Source organism: Musca autumnalis, unplaced genomic scaffold, assembly GCF_047663935.1.
Source record: "Musca autumnalis isolate F117 unplaced genomic scaffold, ASM4766393v1 scaffold_3, whole genome shotgun sequence".
Lineage (NCBI taxonomy): Eukaryota > Metazoa > Arthropoda > Insecta > Diptera > Muscidae > Musca > Musca autumnalis.
The window spans coordinates 181995447-182015522 of NW_027411866.1; the positions used below are offsets into that span (position 1 = coordinate 181995447).

General features: G+C 36.2%; 1 protein-coding gene across 1 annotated transcript in view; it reads right to left on the minus strand.

Moving 5' to 3' along the window:
* The window catches only part of LOC141396744 (uncharacterized), a 38716-nt gene extending 18953 nt beyond the window's left edge, over nt 1-19763 (minus strand). The window contains exon 1 of the mRNA XM_073972380.1: nt 18309-19763. Within this exon, the coding sequence (XP_073828481.1) occupies nt 18309-19074 (766 nt within the window). The 5' untranslated portion in view covers nt 19075-19763. The remainder of the gene's footprint in view (nt 1-18308) is intronic.
* Nucleotides 19764-20076: the final 313 nt, after the last annotated feature.

The following is a 20076-nucleotide window of genomic DNA, read 5'->3' on the forward strand; positions in this document are numbered from 1 at the left end:
CTGAACCGATTTCAATATAATTTTGCACACTTATTTGTAGACAAAATTCAGTCACACATTCAAAGTTTCATCAAAATTGGACGTATATACCGTGTTTGGTGCAGCAAATACGTGAAATCGGGCGAAAATATATATGGGAGCTATATCCAAATCTGAACCGATTTTCACCAAAAGCAATAGCGTTCTTCCTATGGCTAAAAAAATTGTAGTCCCCAATTTTCAGCTGAATCGGACAAAAAATGCGACCTGTATGTTGCGAACAAAAATACATGGACAGACGGACAGACAGACAGACGGACGGACACGCATAAATCGACTCAGAAAGTGATTATATGTATATCCCCAAAAGGAACTGTGGGTCTATTTCGTTTCCTTTTGTATGTTACATACAAATGCACAAAGACATAATACCCCTTACCACTGTGTGGTGTAGGGTATAAAAACAGGTCACATTTATAGACCAATTCGCATAAAAATTTGATATTTTTTGTCCCTATTTATTTTGGTAAGAATCGATTCAGATTTGGATATTGCTCCCATATATACACTATAATCTCGATAATCCCTACACCACAGGTTTCGGCGGTGTCCGAATTATCAAATTGTCCGGATTAACGATTAGTAAAGAAAACAAATTATTTTCTATAATTAAATCACTCGTGGTAGTTATAAAATAATACTTTTTAATTTGTAATTGCTAATACCGAACTTTTAAATGAAATAAAGAAGTAAAAAGTGATCTACGTGTAAAAAATAGTCAGATTTTTCTACACGACAATCCGGACATTTTTATTGGCATTGGCCGTATTTGTTCCTTTCCTTACTTTTTACCAATTTACCATGCAACAAGACTCAATTTTCCCAAAATTACAGAAAAACCCAATCAGATTGTGAAAGTAGAGCTAGAAATATGACGTTTTTAAAGTTTACATCAGGATGTAAGCAAAACACGGGACAGATGTGAAATTTAATTTTTTTGGAAATTAAGATTCCTTGAAATCTTTGCCTTTTAGGTGTATAATGCCTTTGGCAACTTTAATGACAATATTGCGGCGAATATTTTTCTTAATATATTTATTTACGTCTTATAAAACAAGACTAATGTGTTATAAAAGGTGTTATATCCTTGTACTCGATAATTTTTACTAAGTGTTGCTGAAACAATTTTTACAGCAACTTCTCCATTAAACAACTGTCAAAATTCGAAGCATTTGTAATAATTAGTACAGATTATCGAGTACACGGGCAGGTATAAGTTAATTAATTGTGTATACAAAAGAGGTTTGACTTTTCGACTGTGTTATCAAAATTGTTTTCCTGTAGCATGAATGAATGAACTATATTAGCATTCCAAATCCTTTTCTATCAGAAATATGTGAGTGGTTTTGTCATGTTAAAGATAATTCCAAGGGTTTTGACTTATTTTAAAACTACCACGCTATTGTGTGGTTTTCCTGAGTGATGTCATTTTGCACTAATCATTGGGTGTTCTTCATTTTGCTTATTATTCATCGTGGATGGGTATAACAATAATGCATTACTTTTCGCCTAGGAGTGGACATTTTCCAATTCTGCATTAAGCGGTTGTATGCGTACAATATAGATCGATATTATACAATTATGTATTTTCAGTGCATTAGACTAAAACCATGTCATCAATATTAAAGCATTTGTCCAAAGAAGCTTTTTGGCCACGAAGAACCCAAATTGCCAAAGTATGTCTGTATATACTGAATAAAGGACTAAACACTATAAAATATATTCAAATCTATTCATATTTGGACCGCTGATTTTGACATTTCTGATTGAGTTTTTGAAAAATTTCCATTACCTACATTTGTATAGTAAAGCAACATATGTTGTAATAGGAATGCTAAGTTATTTGACATTTTCTCACCTTGTGAAAATTGATTTAAGTCTTATTACTATAGATTTATTGCTGCGGCGGAATATCTGGAGAGTCTCAATAAAATAATAATCTGCAAAAAACTATGTTAAATGGCAAAAAACTTAATTTAGAACGCGTTTTTGATGATTTTTCCAAATTTAATTGACGATTTTCATCAAAAATACACTTGCATATTTAGCATATTTTTTTGCATATTTTTTGCATATATTTTGCATATTTTTGCTTGTTTTTGATATGACACCAAATATCGAAAAATTGACCCTCAAAACGTCTAGATCCAAAATAAGAAATAAAAAACATGCTAAAATCCGATGTCTAATTATAAACAACCCCACTAGTTGCTTTTATGTTTGGTAATTTAGACATGGTTCTATAATTTGTTTTCATCTAGATCTACCTCTTTACTTATACCATGATTACTACAACCCTTTTTAGCACCATTTTGATAGGGCTTACGGTTTCCCAGCAAAATCTTTAAAACCTAAAAAACTCCTAAAAATGTGAGCTTTGACCGCGATTTATTCAAAAAGCGCTCCGCGATTTTTTTGGTTTTTTGATTTTTCTCATCTGTGACCATTGTAGTTTCAGAATCCGCAAAAACTTTTACAAAACTCATCTTACTGCAGTTTAAGGGCTATTTTCACAAAGTTGTGACATTTTTACCGGTCGAAGTTCTTGTGGCACTGATTGCATCGGGAACAGAAAGCTCACACTTCTCCAAAGTTCTTTTTGGATCAATAAGTGATAACCACTTTTTTCTTTTTCTTTATTTTTATTAATTTTTCAGCATACGTTTTAAAACATATTATTTCCTTTTTACATGTCATTATATAGTGGTTTTTATTATATTCATGTTTTTCATAATGACACCTAGCAGATGTTATTACGACATTCGATGCCAAACAAAGCTTCAATAATCACAAAATCCCACAACAAATCTCATTCCCCAAAAAATTATCTAAAACAACAAAAGCAAATTACCAAAAAAATAAAACAAAAAATGTAATTTGTGCGATTTACACGTTTGTCACCATGAAATAAATCTGTCACTTTACAATTGATGGCAATTTGTCAACAATCATCAATTGCTGCAGACCCCAAACTCATCAACCACCCAACAAATCAAATGACAAATCTCACAGATATTGAATGAAAAACAAAACAAAAAAGAAGAAGAATACAAACTCCATGCAATATCCACAATGCAGAGCACAACAATGTGTCCCTGGAGAGTGATTCGATAAAAAATAAACTCTTTTTTATGAAGTTCCTCAGTCTGCACACAAACAGACCCACTGAAAAACTTAAATGACAAAATCAATCCAAAAAAAAGTCAAAATAAAACTCTTTGATTATTAAGATGATGATGTTACATGCATGCTGTCCCTACTGGTAAACGAATAAAAAACCAATGTGCCATGAGGGGGGTGGAGAGCTAAAAAAGAGATTTTACATTGAAATTGAAATGAAAATTTACAACCGAACAGCATGAACACTATCCACTCCATGGAATAGAATGTCGCAAGAGTAAAACGGATTCCCCTTCTGATATTCTTGAGCGTAGAACAGTTGTTGCATTTGTTGCTGTTGTTGTTGAATGGATAGATGGATGGATATATGCAACACATCCGTCCATTGACGAACGCAAACACACACACGTATATATTCTCATTCATTCTTGGGGAAAACCATACTGTTGAGTAGCCCTAGTTCTTCCATCCCTAGACCCAAATACACTTCAAAAAAGTTTTATTTTGAAAAGGATACAGCTTGAGTTGCATGATTGCACATGCTACACTCAACTCAAGTAAATTAAGAGCGACATTGTAAATGCAACAAGATTTTAAGAACTCTCGTGGGGCTGCTGTTGATACAGCAGCAGCAATGGATGGCTGGATGGTCACCGTTGAAGATGAAAATGCCGAAAAAGAAAATGTTAAAGAAGAAAACAATCCATTCATTTTCTGTGCTGAGAGTTGATGTAAAAACAAACGGTGGCTGTTTATTTCCATCTTATGATCTGTTGTATATTTTAATTTTGTTTTTTATTTGATTTTGTAAGAGTTTCTTCTGATTTTTTGATTTACTATTTTTGTTAGTTCAATGCAGCCAGAAGAATGTTGTCTTGTGTTTCTTTCTAGTGTTATGCTATACAGTGCATTGCCAAAAACTTGTGACATGTCAATAGAATTAATGAAATTTTATATCAAAAAGTGTTATAACTATAGGCTGCAACTATACGAAATTGATGGAACATATTTTAATTTTCTCTTCGTCAGGGTCATGGATACATTTTTCAGCTTATTTTAACCCAAGATTAAATACTGATTGACAGTCGGCCTAACTTTTCAATGTCGGATGACGCAGTATCTCCAATAACTAATATATTGTGTATCAAAATCCCCACTAATAAACACTTTTTGTAGTTGTTCCTGCTCAGAAAAGTCTCACCTAATATTATTCGAACTTAAAACTATAAACAGGATACCTCTGATTTTTAAAACATTCCTAATATACACTGTCGATGACTGTTTCATTTTTGTTGAGTGTGTTTATTCTTTCCCCAATTTTTGTGTGCGGCCGCCACTGTCAACTCAAATTAACGTAACGTCATGTCGACAGTGTCACGATTGTCATGGAAACCACAAATGCTTGACGTATGTGTAACATTGTCTACGTTTTTCGTCTGTTTGATGTGAAGAAATTGATATGTATGCTGACGATGCTAACTATAATCGCAAATTCGTTTAATTTGGGTGCTCCAAAAGAATAAGTCAAAATTTTATATTGAGGCTAAAAATTCATGTTTTGAGTTTTAATTTTACTTGTTATTGTAAAGTAAATACAACAACATACATTACCAATCATAGTCCTTAAGGTAAATTGGGTAATTTTTGAGACAATATAATAAGGAGTAAGAAGTCTGGAATTTACTTTGATTCCTGTTTCATCTGAAGGGGTCAGACCTTCCCATTGTGTCGCAGGTGAACTACATTTGGCATCGAGTATAGCTAGCTAGCATGTTCCGTACAAAAATTTTACCCATAAAAACGACAAGAAAAATAACTTTCGATTTTCGGTGCAGGTTGTGGCTTCAATATTCCACCGAAATGGCTAAAAATTTGGTATTTAGTCTTCGTTGGTATATGATATAAAACTTTCCATCTCAAATTTCTCGGTATAGGTTCAAGTCTTCATATAGCCCCCATAGAAGCGTACCTCCGGATTTCTGGTATTTTGAAGGTTGAGGCCTCAATATCCTTCCGAAATGTCTGAAATTTGGTGTTAAGTCTCTTAATATGATACCCTCGATTTTCGGTATTTTGAAGGTTGTGCCTGTGGTTATATATTTCTCGATTTTATTGACTTGTCTGGAGAGAATTTTAAACTGAACAAGTAAAAAAGTCGTTAAGTTCGGCCGGGCCGAACTTTTTATACCCTCCACCATAAAATAGTCTTAATTAAAATGGAATAATTAGGGTCCTTTTAGGTGTAACAACTTTTCGACAATGGATAGACTCCTACTGCCTCCCACTATTGGTTAAATTACACTGTGAACACAAATGTTGGGGCAGAGATAATTCCTTTTGGATATGAAAGCCCTTGGTGTATAATAAAATCTCCGAAGGACAGATACGCCGTGAGTCGAACTTCCGCGTTATGGAGTGATGATGTTTTTGCAAGAGACCCTGTAAGCCATCTTGAATTAGCAATTTATCTTTGTTTGTTGTTTTTGTAGAGCACTTAAGCAAAAGTGAACAAAGATATAACGCTAATTCCTGATGGCTCACAGGGTCTCTAACAAAAATTTCATCATGCCATAACGCGGAAGTTCAACTCACGGTGGATCTGTCCTTCGGGGTTCATAATATACTCACCAAGGCCTTTCTTCCCCAAGAGGAATTTTCCGTGCCCCAGACTTTCGCCACCATTTTGTTGCACAGTGTTATCTAATCTAATCTAAAAAATGTGTTCTGCTAAAATTCTCAAAATACCGAAAATCGGGAGATACCGTTATATGGGGGCCATACCAAAACATGGACCTATGTTGACGATGTTTGGTGGAGATGTTTCATGACCATTGAACCTCAAATGGCAAATTACAGCTAGTTCAGTTAAAAATTGTAGCTAAAATTCTCAAAATACCCAAAAACCGGGAGGTACCGATATATGGGGGCTATACCAAAACTTGGACCTACGTTGACGATGTTTCTTGGAGATGTTTCATGACCACTGAGAACCTCAAATGTTAAATTACAGTTAGTTGGATTAAAAATTGTAACTAAAATGCTCAAAATACCGAAAATCGGGAGGTACGGTTATAAGGGGGCTATACCAAAACATGGACCTATGTTGACGATGTTTAGTGGAGATGTTTCATGACCACTGAGAACCTCAAATGTCAAATTGCAGATAGTTCGGTTACAAATTGTGGCTAAAATTCTCAAAATACCGAAAATCGGGAGGTACCGATATATGGGGGCTATACCAAAACTTGGACCTACGTTGACGATGTTTCTTGGAGATGTTTCATGACCACTGAGAACCTCAAATGTTAAATTACAGTTAGTTGGATTAAAAATTGTAGCTAAAATTCTCAAAATACCGAAAATCGGGAGGTACCGATATATGGGGGCTATACCAAAACATGGACCTATGTTGACGATGTTTCGTGGAGATGTTTTATGACCACTGAGAACCTCAAATGTCAAATTGCAGATAGTTCGGTTAAAAATTGTGGCTAAAATTCTCAAAATACCGAAAATCGGGAGGTACCGTTATATGGGGACTATACCAAAACATGGACCTATGCCCATATCCTTTGGGATATAAGTTTGTTGATCACTAGGGACCCTAAGTGGCAAATTATAGCTAGTTCGGTCTGTAACTGTGGCGAAGAACGTCAAAATACCTCAAATCCGGAGGTACCGTTATATGGGGGCTATACCAAAGAGTGGACCGATATAGCTCATCTTCGAACTTGACCTGCCTATGGAAAAAAGACCCTAGGGTGCAAAATTTCAACACTCTATCTCAATTATTGCGGACGCTAGAGTGATTACAACAGACGGACAGACGGACATGGCTAGATCGTCTTAGAATTTTATCCTGATCAAGAATATTTTCGATTGTTTGAGTGGAGTATTCCCCCATTGGCTCAACTTCATTTATTACCCTCTATTACAGAGAGTAATGTTTTTCAAAACGAACTGACAGTGTTGCAAAATTTTACTGATCGCTACCAATATCATGATTTCATCCCGGCGAAGGGAATTATCAATTGGCTTCTCAGTTTTTGAAATGATGCCTTTTTAGCGAAAAACCGAACTCTTTAAGTGTCTAGTATTCTCATATGAATGAGAATCACACTCACTTTTCGGCTTTTCCAAAGAAACACCAAAATCAAAATATTTTGCAACATGTCAGCACGTATCAACTAAGAATTCTTCGAATTCTGTGAGTTGAAAAGAACACCAACACAGTTGCCTGTGAGGTTGTTATTGGAATTTTGTTTTTTTTGTTTTTAACAAAGCTCCATTCATTCGCCCGTGCCTTGGCTGTTTTTTGTTTGTTTTGTTTATTGTTGAAGTTCAATCTCATTTTCGATTGTTTGAGTGGAGTATTCCCCCATTGGCTCAACTTCATTTATTACCCTCTATTACAGAGAGTAATGTTTTTCAAAACGAACTGACAGTGTTGCAAAATTTTACTGATCGCTACCAATATCATGATTTCATCCCGGCGAAGGGAATTATCAATTGGCTTCTCAGTTTTTGAAATGATGCCTTTTTAGCGAAAAACCGAACTCTTTAAGTGTCTAGTATTCTCATATGAATGAGAATCACACTCACTTTTCGGCTTTTCCAAAGAAACACCAAAATCAAAATATTTTGCAACATGTCAGCACGTATCAACTAAGAATTCTTCGAATTCTGTGAGTTGAAAAGAACACCAACACAGTTGCCTGTGAGGTTGTTATTGGAATTTTGTTTTTTTGTTTTTAACAAAGCTCCATTCATTCGCCCGTGCCTTGGTTGTTTTTTGTTTGTTTTGTTTATTGTTGAAGTTCAATCTCATTTTCGATTGTTTGAGTGGAGTATTCCCCCATTGGCTCAACTTCATTTATTACCCTCTATTACAGAGAGTAATGTTTTTCAAAACGAACTGACAGTGTTGCAAAATTTTACTGATCGCTACCAATATCATGATTTCATCCCGGCGAAGGGAATTATCAATTGGCTTCTCAGTTTTTGAAATGATGCCTTTTTAGCGAAAAACGCACGGGCGAAAAAAAGGCACGGGCGAATGAATGGAGCTTTGTTAAAAACAAAAAAACAAAATTCCAATAACAACCTCACAGGCAACTGTGTTGGTGTTCTTTTCAACTCACAGAATTCGAAGAATTCTTAGTTGATACGTGCTGACATGTTGCAAAATATTTTGATTTTGGTGTTTCTTTGGAAAAGCCGAAAAGTGAGTGTGATTCTCATTCATATGAGAATACTAGACACTTAAAGAGTTCGGTTTTTCGCTAAAAAGGCATCATTTCAAAAACTGAGAAGCCAATTGATAATTCCCTTCGCCGGGATGAAATCATGATATTGGTAGCGATCAGTAAAATTTTGCAACACTGTCAGTTCGTTTTGAAAAACATTACTCTCTGTAATAGAGAGTAATAAATGAAGTTGAGCCAATGGGGGAATACTCCACTCAAACAATCGAAAATGAGATTGAACTTCAACAATAAACAAAACAAACTGATCAAGAATATATATACTTTATAGGGTCGCAAATGATTAGTTCGATGTGTTACAAACGGAATGACAAACTTAATATACCCTCCATACTATGGTGGAGGGTATAAAAATTGTACACACAAACATTTTTGTACCTATTATTGAAATATTTGTTGCATAAGAAAATATGTAAAATGCATATGTACAAACATATTATTTTTTTTCATATGCAAAATTTATGTATTTTGCATATGTCATATGTTTCGATTGCAATTTAATCAGAAGCCAAAAATATGCCCAGTCCCAAAATTTGACATGAATCGGACCAAAAATTGGGGTTGCATAAAATTCTATAATAATAATTTCAAAACTATACAAAAAGAAGTAAGAGAGGGCTATAGTCGGACGGGCCGACCAAGTGATACCCTACACCAAATCCACTGTTTATGATTGTTATATGATTGCGAAGTCTCCCTTGTTCATTCGGGGATGTTGTGGGAATATATGTATGTATGATTGCGAAGCGTTATATATTATTTTCATATACATACATACATACATACATACTTCCAATAAAAAATTAAAAAATTAAAAATTTGTTTTAAGAATGAAAAAATATCAAACGTATTAAGAATAGCTTTTGGTGACTGTTTCCGATTCGATCAATGAAAGAGATCAATATTTCGAGGTATTATATTACTTCTAATCAAAGGTAGCATAACAACTTAAAAACCCGTACAGAATCGTATATTGCATAAACTAAAAAAACGAAAATTTGGAATACCTCTGTCATGATTTTAATACCTTTATATCATGCTTGCGAAATTTTGTAGCATGGAAGGTAAACATAGTTCTTTATAAACAGACCCAAAACTATAAAGGAAAACACACTTATTTTAAATCAATCAATTTATTTTAAATAAATTTAAAGTTCACATTTACAGTTTTTTTTAGGTATTAACGATTTTGCTTGAAACGGCAAGTCATATTGAAATGGTATTAGAGCAAATGCTGTAGCTGTGAAAATTCTCTACAAGATGGATAGATATAGAAGCTGAAATTGGGACAATGAACTGAGTGTAACGCCTCCTTACCAAACTTTAAGTGGAAGGTGCTTACACCTGGGAATTTGTTGCAGATTCTGAATCCATAATGTTTATAGATGAGAAAAATAAAAAAAAAAACAAGTAAGCAAATCTATAGTCGGACGGGGCCGACCATGTGATACCCTACACTACAACCTCTAGGAATTAGCTATGTGCAACCGCCTTGCACGCTGAATGTCCGGGTTCGATTCCCAGGCCTGGTCACATCAAATTTTCAACGGTGGCAAAATACCCCTTAGTATTGTTGGCGATATCTCCCGAGTATTTCAGCCACGTAAAACGTCTCTACAAGTGGCAACTTAGGACACGCCGTTCGGACTCGGCGATAAAAACTAGGTCTCATATCAATAACTTAATATGAATCCATTTATAAAAGAGAAGCCTCCCTTGTCCCTACTGGGATATTTGTGGAACAATTATATAAATTATACGTTTCTAAAGATATTCGAAAATTGGAAAATTCACATTCATTAGCCCCTCCTGCTACATCTTCAAATTGTTTTGAATATCAGGTTCCTTTTTGGAATAACCTAAAATTAATAAATATATATACAATGCAATTTGCTATATAGCCAATATTCGAAGAAATTAAACTAAGTTTGGGCAAAATATTACGAAGTATAAACTTTGGTTCGAATCGGTAGATCCATAAGAGAGACAGATGAACGAGCAGGGCTAAAACGACTCCAAATTGTCTGAAACGAATTTTGTCCAAACATACTTGGGGTCTAAAACCAATTTTTCGATGAGACACATCTTTCTTTGGTCGTATTTTATATGTATCCCCTTTACTGTAAATCCTGAGGTATAAATTAGGTGGGGAGGCGCCCCCATGCTGCAATATTTGTATAAAATTATTATGTTGCAAATTATTTTATATTGGAGAACTGAACTGAAAATTTCTCTGTCATGATAGACAATTTGTAGCGTGGTAGGAAATTGTGGTATTATATATGTATTAGGCAGTAGTCCTGTTTTCTAGCAGACACATTATTGCAATTTGCATCAGGGGAAAAGTCAGTAGTTATTTTTCCATATGTAGGCTACTTTGCCGGTATATGCCTCCAGGAATTAAAATATGGACCAAAAATAAAATTTGTATATTTTCCATACAAAAGTAATGGCCTATGTCACGCGCTAAATAATATCAGATCATCATGCAAAATTATAGGCATTTTCTTCAACCTAAACTCTTACCTCGTGCAAAATTTATTGACTATTGAGCTATAGTTGCGACCTCTAGCGTGTTTATGATTACACTACAAACAAAAAACTGGATATATTAGGCTTCAACTCTGTTATCTTATCACGTACATCAACATAATTGACATCAATGGAAAGGTCAAGAGATCGTCTTCCAAATATAACTCACGAGGGAAGAATGCGTCTTTCAGGAACAAAGATATAAGCTGTATATTAAAATTTTTCACAATTTTCACACAAAAGTTGTGGTCCATTTAACTCTCTAAATATTATCTGATCGCCTTCTTAAAGGCTTCTTCTTTGTCATATACTCTTACCTTATTTAAAATTTCGAGTTGATAGGACTATTATTGCGACCAACATAGCCGCTACGAAATTTGATAAATATTATATTTTTGGTCAATTTCACCCGCTAAATATTTCACGATCATCACCAATAAGAATAGGGATCTATTCTGATCTGAAACCGACCTCCATACCAAATTTCGTGACGATCGAGTTTGATTACAATTCATAATGGACAGACGGACACACGGACGGACGGACGGACGGACACACATCTCAAAATCGCTTTATCTCGCCGAGATGTGAAGATTGGTATACCACATTGGGGGTCCCCGACGAATATTTCGCGGTGTTACATGATTTTTTACCAAAACAAACTTATAATAGCCTTTCCACATAGTGGTGTAGGGTATAATAAAAACAAGTGAGCAAAGGCTATAGTCGGGACGGGGCCGACCATGTGATACCCTACACCACTACCCCTGTGCATAAGCTTTTCACTGGTAAACATTTCTTTTAGGGAATATAATCCGACTACCACCAAAAATAATATGCCTCTTTGTCTGTGGGACCCCCATAAGCAACCAATATTTCGTGACCATCCAATCAAAATTACGACCGACTATTTTGGTATCTCCCTTGTTTGACAACCTTCGCCAACCTGCTTTACACCAATGTAAAGGTAATATTTTCTTCTTCCATTGACAGGCTTTGCTGTTGGGATACCCCTACTAGAAGCCAATATATTCACAAAGAATAAAACTTTGAATTAGTCTCCAAATGAGCTTTTCCCCATTCCGACCCCTCAATATTATCCGACTATCCCCAAAATCAATAGGCTTCTTCCTATGTGGGACCCGCATCAACTCCCAAAAAACTCGTGACGATCCGATCAAAATTGCGACCTGTAGCGTGATTACAAACAAATCGGAAAATGGGATGCATTACCGACTATTGCGATATCTCTGTTGTTTGAGCAGCTACGACAACCTACTTTACATCGTTGTTAAGGGTGGTATTTTTTACTTTCCTTGCCAGATTTTTCATTTGATATGCCTCTTAAAGAAACAGAGATATTGGCTTTGAAATAAAACGTTGACCTTTCTCGAAATAAGTGTTTGCCCATTCCGACCCCTGAATATTATCCGACCATCATCAAAATAAATAGGCTTCTTTCTTTTTGGGACCCCCATTAACACCCACAATTTCGTGACCATCCTATCAAAATTGCGATCTGTAGCGTGATTACAAAAAAATCGAAAAATGGGATGCATTATCGACTATTGCCATATCTTTGCTATTTGACCACCTACGGCAACCTACTTTACATCGTTGTAAATGTGATATTTTCTAATTTCCTTTCCATGTTTTGCTTTTGATGTACCTCTTAAGGAAACAGAGATATTGGCTTTGAAATAAAATGTTGACTTTTCTCCAACCTGCTTTACACCAATGTAAAGGTAATATTTTCTTCTTCCATTGACAGGCTTTGCTGTTGGGATACCCCTACTAGAAGCCAATATATTCACAAAGAATAAAACTTTGAATTAGTCTCCAAATGAGTTTTTCCCCATTCCGACCCCTAAATATTATCCGACCATCACCAAAATCAATATGCTTCTTCATCTGTGAGACCCCCATTAACCCTGAAATTTTCGTGACGATCCGATCAATATTGCGACCTGTAGCGTGATTTCCAAAAAAATAGAAAAATGGGATGTATTACCGACCATTGCGATATCTCCGTTATTTGGTTACCTACACCGACCTAGTTTGCATCATTGTAAAGACGGGATCTTCTACTTTCATAGTCAGGCTTTGCTTTTGGAAAATTTTCAACCAAAGCTGTGATATTTGTCAATATAATTAAAATCGCAAAAATTAAAATTGGGGTTTTATTTGCTACTATTGCGATATCTTCGTTGTTTGATCACCCACGAGCACCTACTTTACGTCTTTAGAAAGGTGATATTTTCTGCTTTCATTGTCAGGTTTTGCTTTTGGTATACCCCATATAGAAGCTGAGATATTGGCTTTGGAAAAAAACGTTGTCTTTTTATCCACCTAAGTTTTTTGCCCTTTCCGACCCCTAAATATTATCCGACCATCACCAAAATCAATAGGCTTCTTCCCCTCCGGGACCCCCATCAACATCCAAAACATCGTGAGGATCCGATCAAAATTGCGACCTGTAGCGTGATTACAAAGTTTAGATGGACAGACGGACAGACGGACGGACGGACGGACTGACGGACGGACACACATAGCCAGATCGACTCAGCTCGTCGAGACATTCATTTTGGTATATATAAGTATGGGTCTACGACCATTATTTCGATGCGTTACAAACTTTTTGACCAAAACCAACTTATAATACCCTCCCCACATAGTGGTGTAGGGTATAACAAGTAACAAAACCGTTAAGTTCGGCCGGGCCGAACCTTTTATACCCTCCACCACGAACTGTATTGAAGTGAATACCAAAAATACAGAAAATTGGGAGATATGGGGGCTATATGAGGCCGTGGACCTATACCGACACATTTCAGGTGGAATGTTGTATACCCTTAACGAAAACTAACTACCAAATTTCAGTAATTTCGGTAGGATATTGAGGTCACAACCTTCAAAATACCGAAAATCAGGAGGTACCGTTCTATGGGGGCTATATAAATACGCGAATCTATACCGACAAATTTCAGGTGGAAAGTTGTATACCACCAACGAAGACTAACTACAAAATTTCAGTAATTTCGGTGGGATATTGAGGTCACAACCTTCAAAATATGAAGACGTGGACCTATACCGACACATTTCATGTGCGTTTAATACACCAAATGAAATCCAAATACCAAATTTCAGGATACCTTGGCGGCGAAGACGAAGTGGAAACATTTTCTGGAGATAACCTTTTGAATGTGGCAACCCTGTGAAGAATGCTATTTTTGGGTATGGCAACCCTCCTGGAAGCTGTCACTTGCTGTAAATTTTTGAACGAATATTGCTTCTGTAGTTGTAAATCTAGTTACAAATATTATAGTAGAATTCGTTATTCGTGCGCGCTGACGCTGTTTGATTATCATTTTATTTAGTTGAAATAATCTTGAATTTTCTATAAATTGTTTCGGAATATTTTGTACATTGTTTGTTTTGTTTATTGTTGAAGATTCAATCTCATTTTCGATTGCTTGAGTGGAGTATTCCCCCATTGGCTCAACTTCATTTATTACCCTCTATAACATTTCAAAAACTGAGAAGCCAATTGATATTCCCTTCGCCGGGATGAAATCATGATATTGGTAGCGATCAGTAAAATTTTGCAACACTGTCAGTTCGTTTTGAAAAACATTACTCTCTGTAATAGAGGGTAATACATGAAGTTGAGCCAATGGGGGAATACTCCACTCAAGCAATCGAAAATGAGATTGAATCTTCAACAATAAACAAAACAAACAAAAAACAGCCGAGGCACGGGCGAATGGAGCTTTGTTAAAAACAAAATTCCAATAACAACCTCACAGGCAACTGTGTTGGTGTTCTTTTCAACTCACAGAATTCGAAGAATTCTTAGTTGATACGTGCTGACATGTTGCAAAATATTTTGATTTTGGTGTTTCTTTGGAAAAGTCGAAAAGTGAGTGTGATTCTCATTCATATGAGAATACTAGACACTTAAAGAGTTCGGGTTTTCGCTAAAAAGGCATCATTTCAAAAACTGAGAAGCCAATTGATAATTCCCTTCGCCGGGATGAAATCATGGTAGCGAACAGTAAAATTTTGCAACACTGTCAGTTCGTTTTGAAAAACATTACTCTCTGTAATAGAGGGTAATAAATGAAGTTGAGCCAATGGGGGAATACTCCACTCAAGCAATATTTTGTACATTTTTACATTTAATAAAAGAAAATTGTTTTTTTTTTTTAACCCGATATCGTTAGGTAAATCGAAAACTGTTTTGTTTCTTTTTACTTCTTTTGCAAGTGTTTTGCCTGTTTTCCTCTCCTTTGTTGGCTCCAGTTTTGTTCCCCAGCCTGCCGCTTTATTTTGTTGTTGGAAGTTGTCCAAATAATTTCGAGAAGAAACACAGCCATTTCGGTGGAATATTGAGGTCACAACCTTAAAAATACCGAAAATCGGGAGGTAATTTTTTGTGGCTATATAAAGGCGTGGACCTATACCAACAAAATTCAGATGGAAAGTTGTATACCCTTAACGAAGACTTACTACCACATTTCAGTCATTTCGGTGGGATATTGAGGTCACAACCTTGGAAATACCGAAAATAAGGATGTACCGTTCTATGGGGGTTATATGAAGACGTGGCCCTATACCGAAAAATTTCAGGTGGAATGTTGAATACCCCCAACGAAGACTAACTACCAAATTTCAGCCATGTTGGTGGATTAATGTGGCCACAACCTACAAAATACCGAAAATCGGGAGATATTGTCCTATGGGGGCTATATCAAAACGTGGACCTATATAAACATTTTATGGTAGAAATGTTTCTTAGCCTCTGGGAACACAATATACAAAGTTACAACCGATTCTGTTGTCAAATGGGACTAATACATTCAAAATATCTTAAAGTGACGCGTACTATATATGGGGCGTTCTATGGGGGCTATACCAAAACGTGGAATTATATAAACAAACGTTGGTAAATTTTTTTTAGGCTCTGGAAACACAAAATACCAAATTACAACGGTGGTGAAATGGGACAAATATCTTAAAAATTCCTCAAAACGACGACGTCACGCGTCACTTTGTATGGGGGCTATAGGAAAACGTGGACCTACAAAATCGGCTTAAAAATTTTGGTTTTGGTCCATTTCATCCCTTACGATCATGACCAATGGGGTCTGTTCCGGTCGGAACTCGACCTATAAACTAAATTTTTAATGGACGGACGGACTCACATTGTACTTCGCGATGCTACAGGAATATTGGACAAAACAAACTTATAATTAATTTCCACATTGTTGTGTAAAGTATAAATATTTTACTTTAAACAAGTAAAAAAGTATCAGTCGGCTTTGCCGACAGAGATATACCGTCAGCCTGTGTGAAGGTACCCTAAAGAGAAGATCGATATGGACCATTTTGGAGGTTAAACTACATTTGGATATAATATTAGGAGATCTTTGGATCCCCTTGGATCAAATCGGCATGCCCGGTTTAGAGATATAGTGCGTACCATTTTAGTGACATTTTGTAAGCTTTTGTGGGGGAGGTACCCGAAGGAGTGGACCGATATGGCTCACCTTCGAACTTAAACCAAGTTTGGACAAAATATTACGAAGGCCAAACTTTGGACCAAATCGGCTGATACCGACCGCTCCAGCTAATGATATCGTAGGGGCTTTACAGCTTTCGGGTCATTTTCTCAGGAACTATAGACTTGCCCCTGAAAAAACTTGTTCCGTCGTAATGGGGACAACGAATACAAATTGCTACAACAGAAATCAAAGGGATTCGAGAGCAGCTCTTAAACTGCACTTTTCGGAAATTTTGTGTGGGAGGTACCCGAAGGAGTTGACACATATAGTCCATATTCGAACCTAATCTATGTCTCGTAGAAATACTACGATGTGCACAGTATGGACCAACTCGGTTAATACCTTCGAGAGTTACCGTGCACACCATTTTAGCGAAAACTTACAACTTTTGTGTGGGAGGTACCAGAAGGAGTGGTCCGATTTTCTCAGGAAGTATGGACGTGCCCCTGATGAAACATGTACCGTCGTATAGGGGACAGTGAATACAAGTTGTTACAACAAAAATAAAAACGATTCGAGAGTAGGCCCAAAACTGAACTTTTCCGAAATTTTGTGTGGGAGGTACCCGAAGGAGTGGACCGATTGAGTCCATATTGGAACCTCATTTATGTCTGATAGAAGTTTCACGATGTATAGACCAAATCGGTTACTTCCTTCAAGAGTTATCGTGCACACAAATTTTCCGATCATTTCCGAAGTTTTGTGGGGAGGTACCGGAAGAAGTGGACCGATATAGCCCATCTTCGAACTTAAACTAAGTTTGGACAAAATATTACGAAAGCCAAATTTTGGATCGAATCGGTTGATCCGTTCGAGAGTTATCGTGCGCTCCAGCTAGACAGACAGACGGACGGACATTGCTTAATCGACTCCAAATTGTCTGAAACACATTTGCTCCAAACATACTTGGGGTCTAAAACTGTTATTTCGATGAGGCACATTTTGCCCGTATGAAAGTGTATATACCCTCGTTAGCATAAATGCTGAGGGTATAAAAACCCGTAAATTGTAGGAAAAGGTCGTAAGTCCCTGCGAAAATACAAAACTGTACAAAGAAAAGGTCGTAAGTCCATAGACATGCAATTATCTCCCAAACGCGATGGAATTTGATCAAACAAAGTACATGTATTGAGGCGGAATAAGAATTTACCACCAAAATTAAATCTTTAATACAGAAAGCGCTGGAAATTTTATGAAAAGGGACTTACGACCTTTTCCGACGAGGCAGACGATATGTAGGAGTTATGTTATATATTTTCAAAAACTCACGTTCCTTTGCTTTGTTTGCGTGGTTGGAGAGTAATCGTCAGGTTACAATGTAATTAGCTTTTACTGCTTGTTTGAATTTTGTCCGCGTTGTCAGATTTGAAAAAATGTCACTAATTCGAGAAAATATCACATTCAAGAATTTCTTTTCGTTGACCAGTGATAACTATTTGCTGAACACTTATTTTCATTAAAATTTTAAAAATTGTCCAAAAACTGTCAGTGCGTTTTGTAAACATTACTCTCTGCAAAGAAAGTAATGATGAAGTTAAGCCAAGGGGGACTACTCCAGACTTAAGCAATCATTTTCCAAAAACTAGAAATTTTGTCAATCGAAAAATTCGAAGCAATTCATGGTCATAACAATTATTACACCATAATTTGTGTATTGCCCGACATGTCATTACATTAACGATGTCCATAATTTCATCCACAACGATTGTCGATGTAAACAGCGCATAACCAAAATTTGTAATTTGATTTTACAAATTCGCAATTTTTTGATACGCATTACAAAACTTACCTAAATTATCCCCAGGTGGCGGTGAAATGATGGACAGTTGTTGATGTTGTTGTTGCTGCTGGTGCTGTTGCAATTCAAGGTGGAGTTGTTGATGATGCATTTGTAGTTTATTTGTAATGAGATTGTGATGGTGACAGTCCTGGGCGGCTGCCATATCCAGCAAATTGTTAACAGAGAAACGTTTTACATTATCCGAGCCCTTATCGAAGAGGAACGGCGAACAGATCGCAGCCGTCGGCGATGTGGTCAAAGTCAAAGAATTTGAAAGTTTCGCTGATAATGAGGCTGAAGGCGACGATAATGGTTTACTGTTGCATAATTGTGCGTGATACATTGATGTTGGTGCTCCTGTTAAAGACGTTGTTGTTGGTTCTGGTGATGACAGGGAAGAGGATGTTGTTGTGGGTGTCATTGAGTTTATGGTTGAAGCAACCGTTGCCATTACCAAACCACTTGATATCAGTGATGTGTTAACATAATTGCTATTGTTGTTGTTATTTGGCAAATGTTGTAAGGTTGTTGAAGAGGAAGAAGAACAAGTTACGGCCGTTGGTGTTGACGATGATGTCGTTTGGTGTGATTGTTGTAGTTGCCGTTGGTGCAACAATGGTGAAGTATAAAACTGTTGAGTTGCACCAGGATTCTGATGTAAAGAAGCAGCAGAAGAAGTTGTGGCCGCCGATGCGGTTGTCACAGTACCACCATTATCGCCGCCTGGCATTGTGGCCATAATTGTGGACATTTGATGCTGTTGATAATTAAGCATATTTATTGTTGTTGCTTTTGCCACGGACTTAAATACCTTTCGCTATTAAAACAAAAATCAATTTCACACCAGCGGCTAACTAATCAACAAATTAGTATTGGATTTCCTTTAGTGGCTAAATAACTTAATTATGTATCAATTAATTAAGAAAATTGTCAACCGGCTACGTTGTACGTTGCTATTGAAACTGACACACACACATGTACATCTGCGAAAATTCCTTTGGTTGGCCGTCGTTTCTAATTTTGCCAGGTTGCTATTTTCACACTTTTGTTTTAATTCGTTGAGGTTAATCACAGAGGGTCACTATGGGAATTTAATTTTAAGTTGATATTTGAAATTGATTTCCTTTGTGGCAATTTTTTTTATTTTTTATTTCATAAAAAAAAAACACTCCCAAGACCTTTAACCGGTCTTTTTAATCGATTCGTAACGCGTCCGTACCCCGTTTGTGTATTTTGTCTTATTTGTGGTTTCTTTAACTAATTCAATTAGCAAATTAGCAAAATACACAATTAAGTTAATTAAGTTAATTGCTGTCGCAATACTAAACTATACTAAAGTCGACTGACTACTGAAATTATTTTCAAAAACATAAAAAAATCCGAGCACACAACCGAAAAATTGACAACGAAAAAGAAAACTCATTTTCCTCATAGTCACAGATCGTTCTCTCCTTGTCTTTTGCATTGAGGCGATGTTTTCCCTCAACATTCGAAACAGAATTCTAAATTTACATCAGCAGCATCCTCCCAATTAGAATTACTTGTTGGCTGGATACAATCATCGCATCATCCCCATTTAATGTAGATTTCTTTCAACATATTATTTAGCGATCGTTTATTCATTCTAGTATGCCATCTCTTTCTTTCTTTTTGTTTTTTCTGGTTTGCTTTATCTTGGGGATCTTAAGAATCATTTTATTGGCAGATCGTTTTAATGGGAAAACATTTGTTGTTGTTCATCAATAGTGAGGGGAGTGTCGTTTTTAGGCCTTTAATG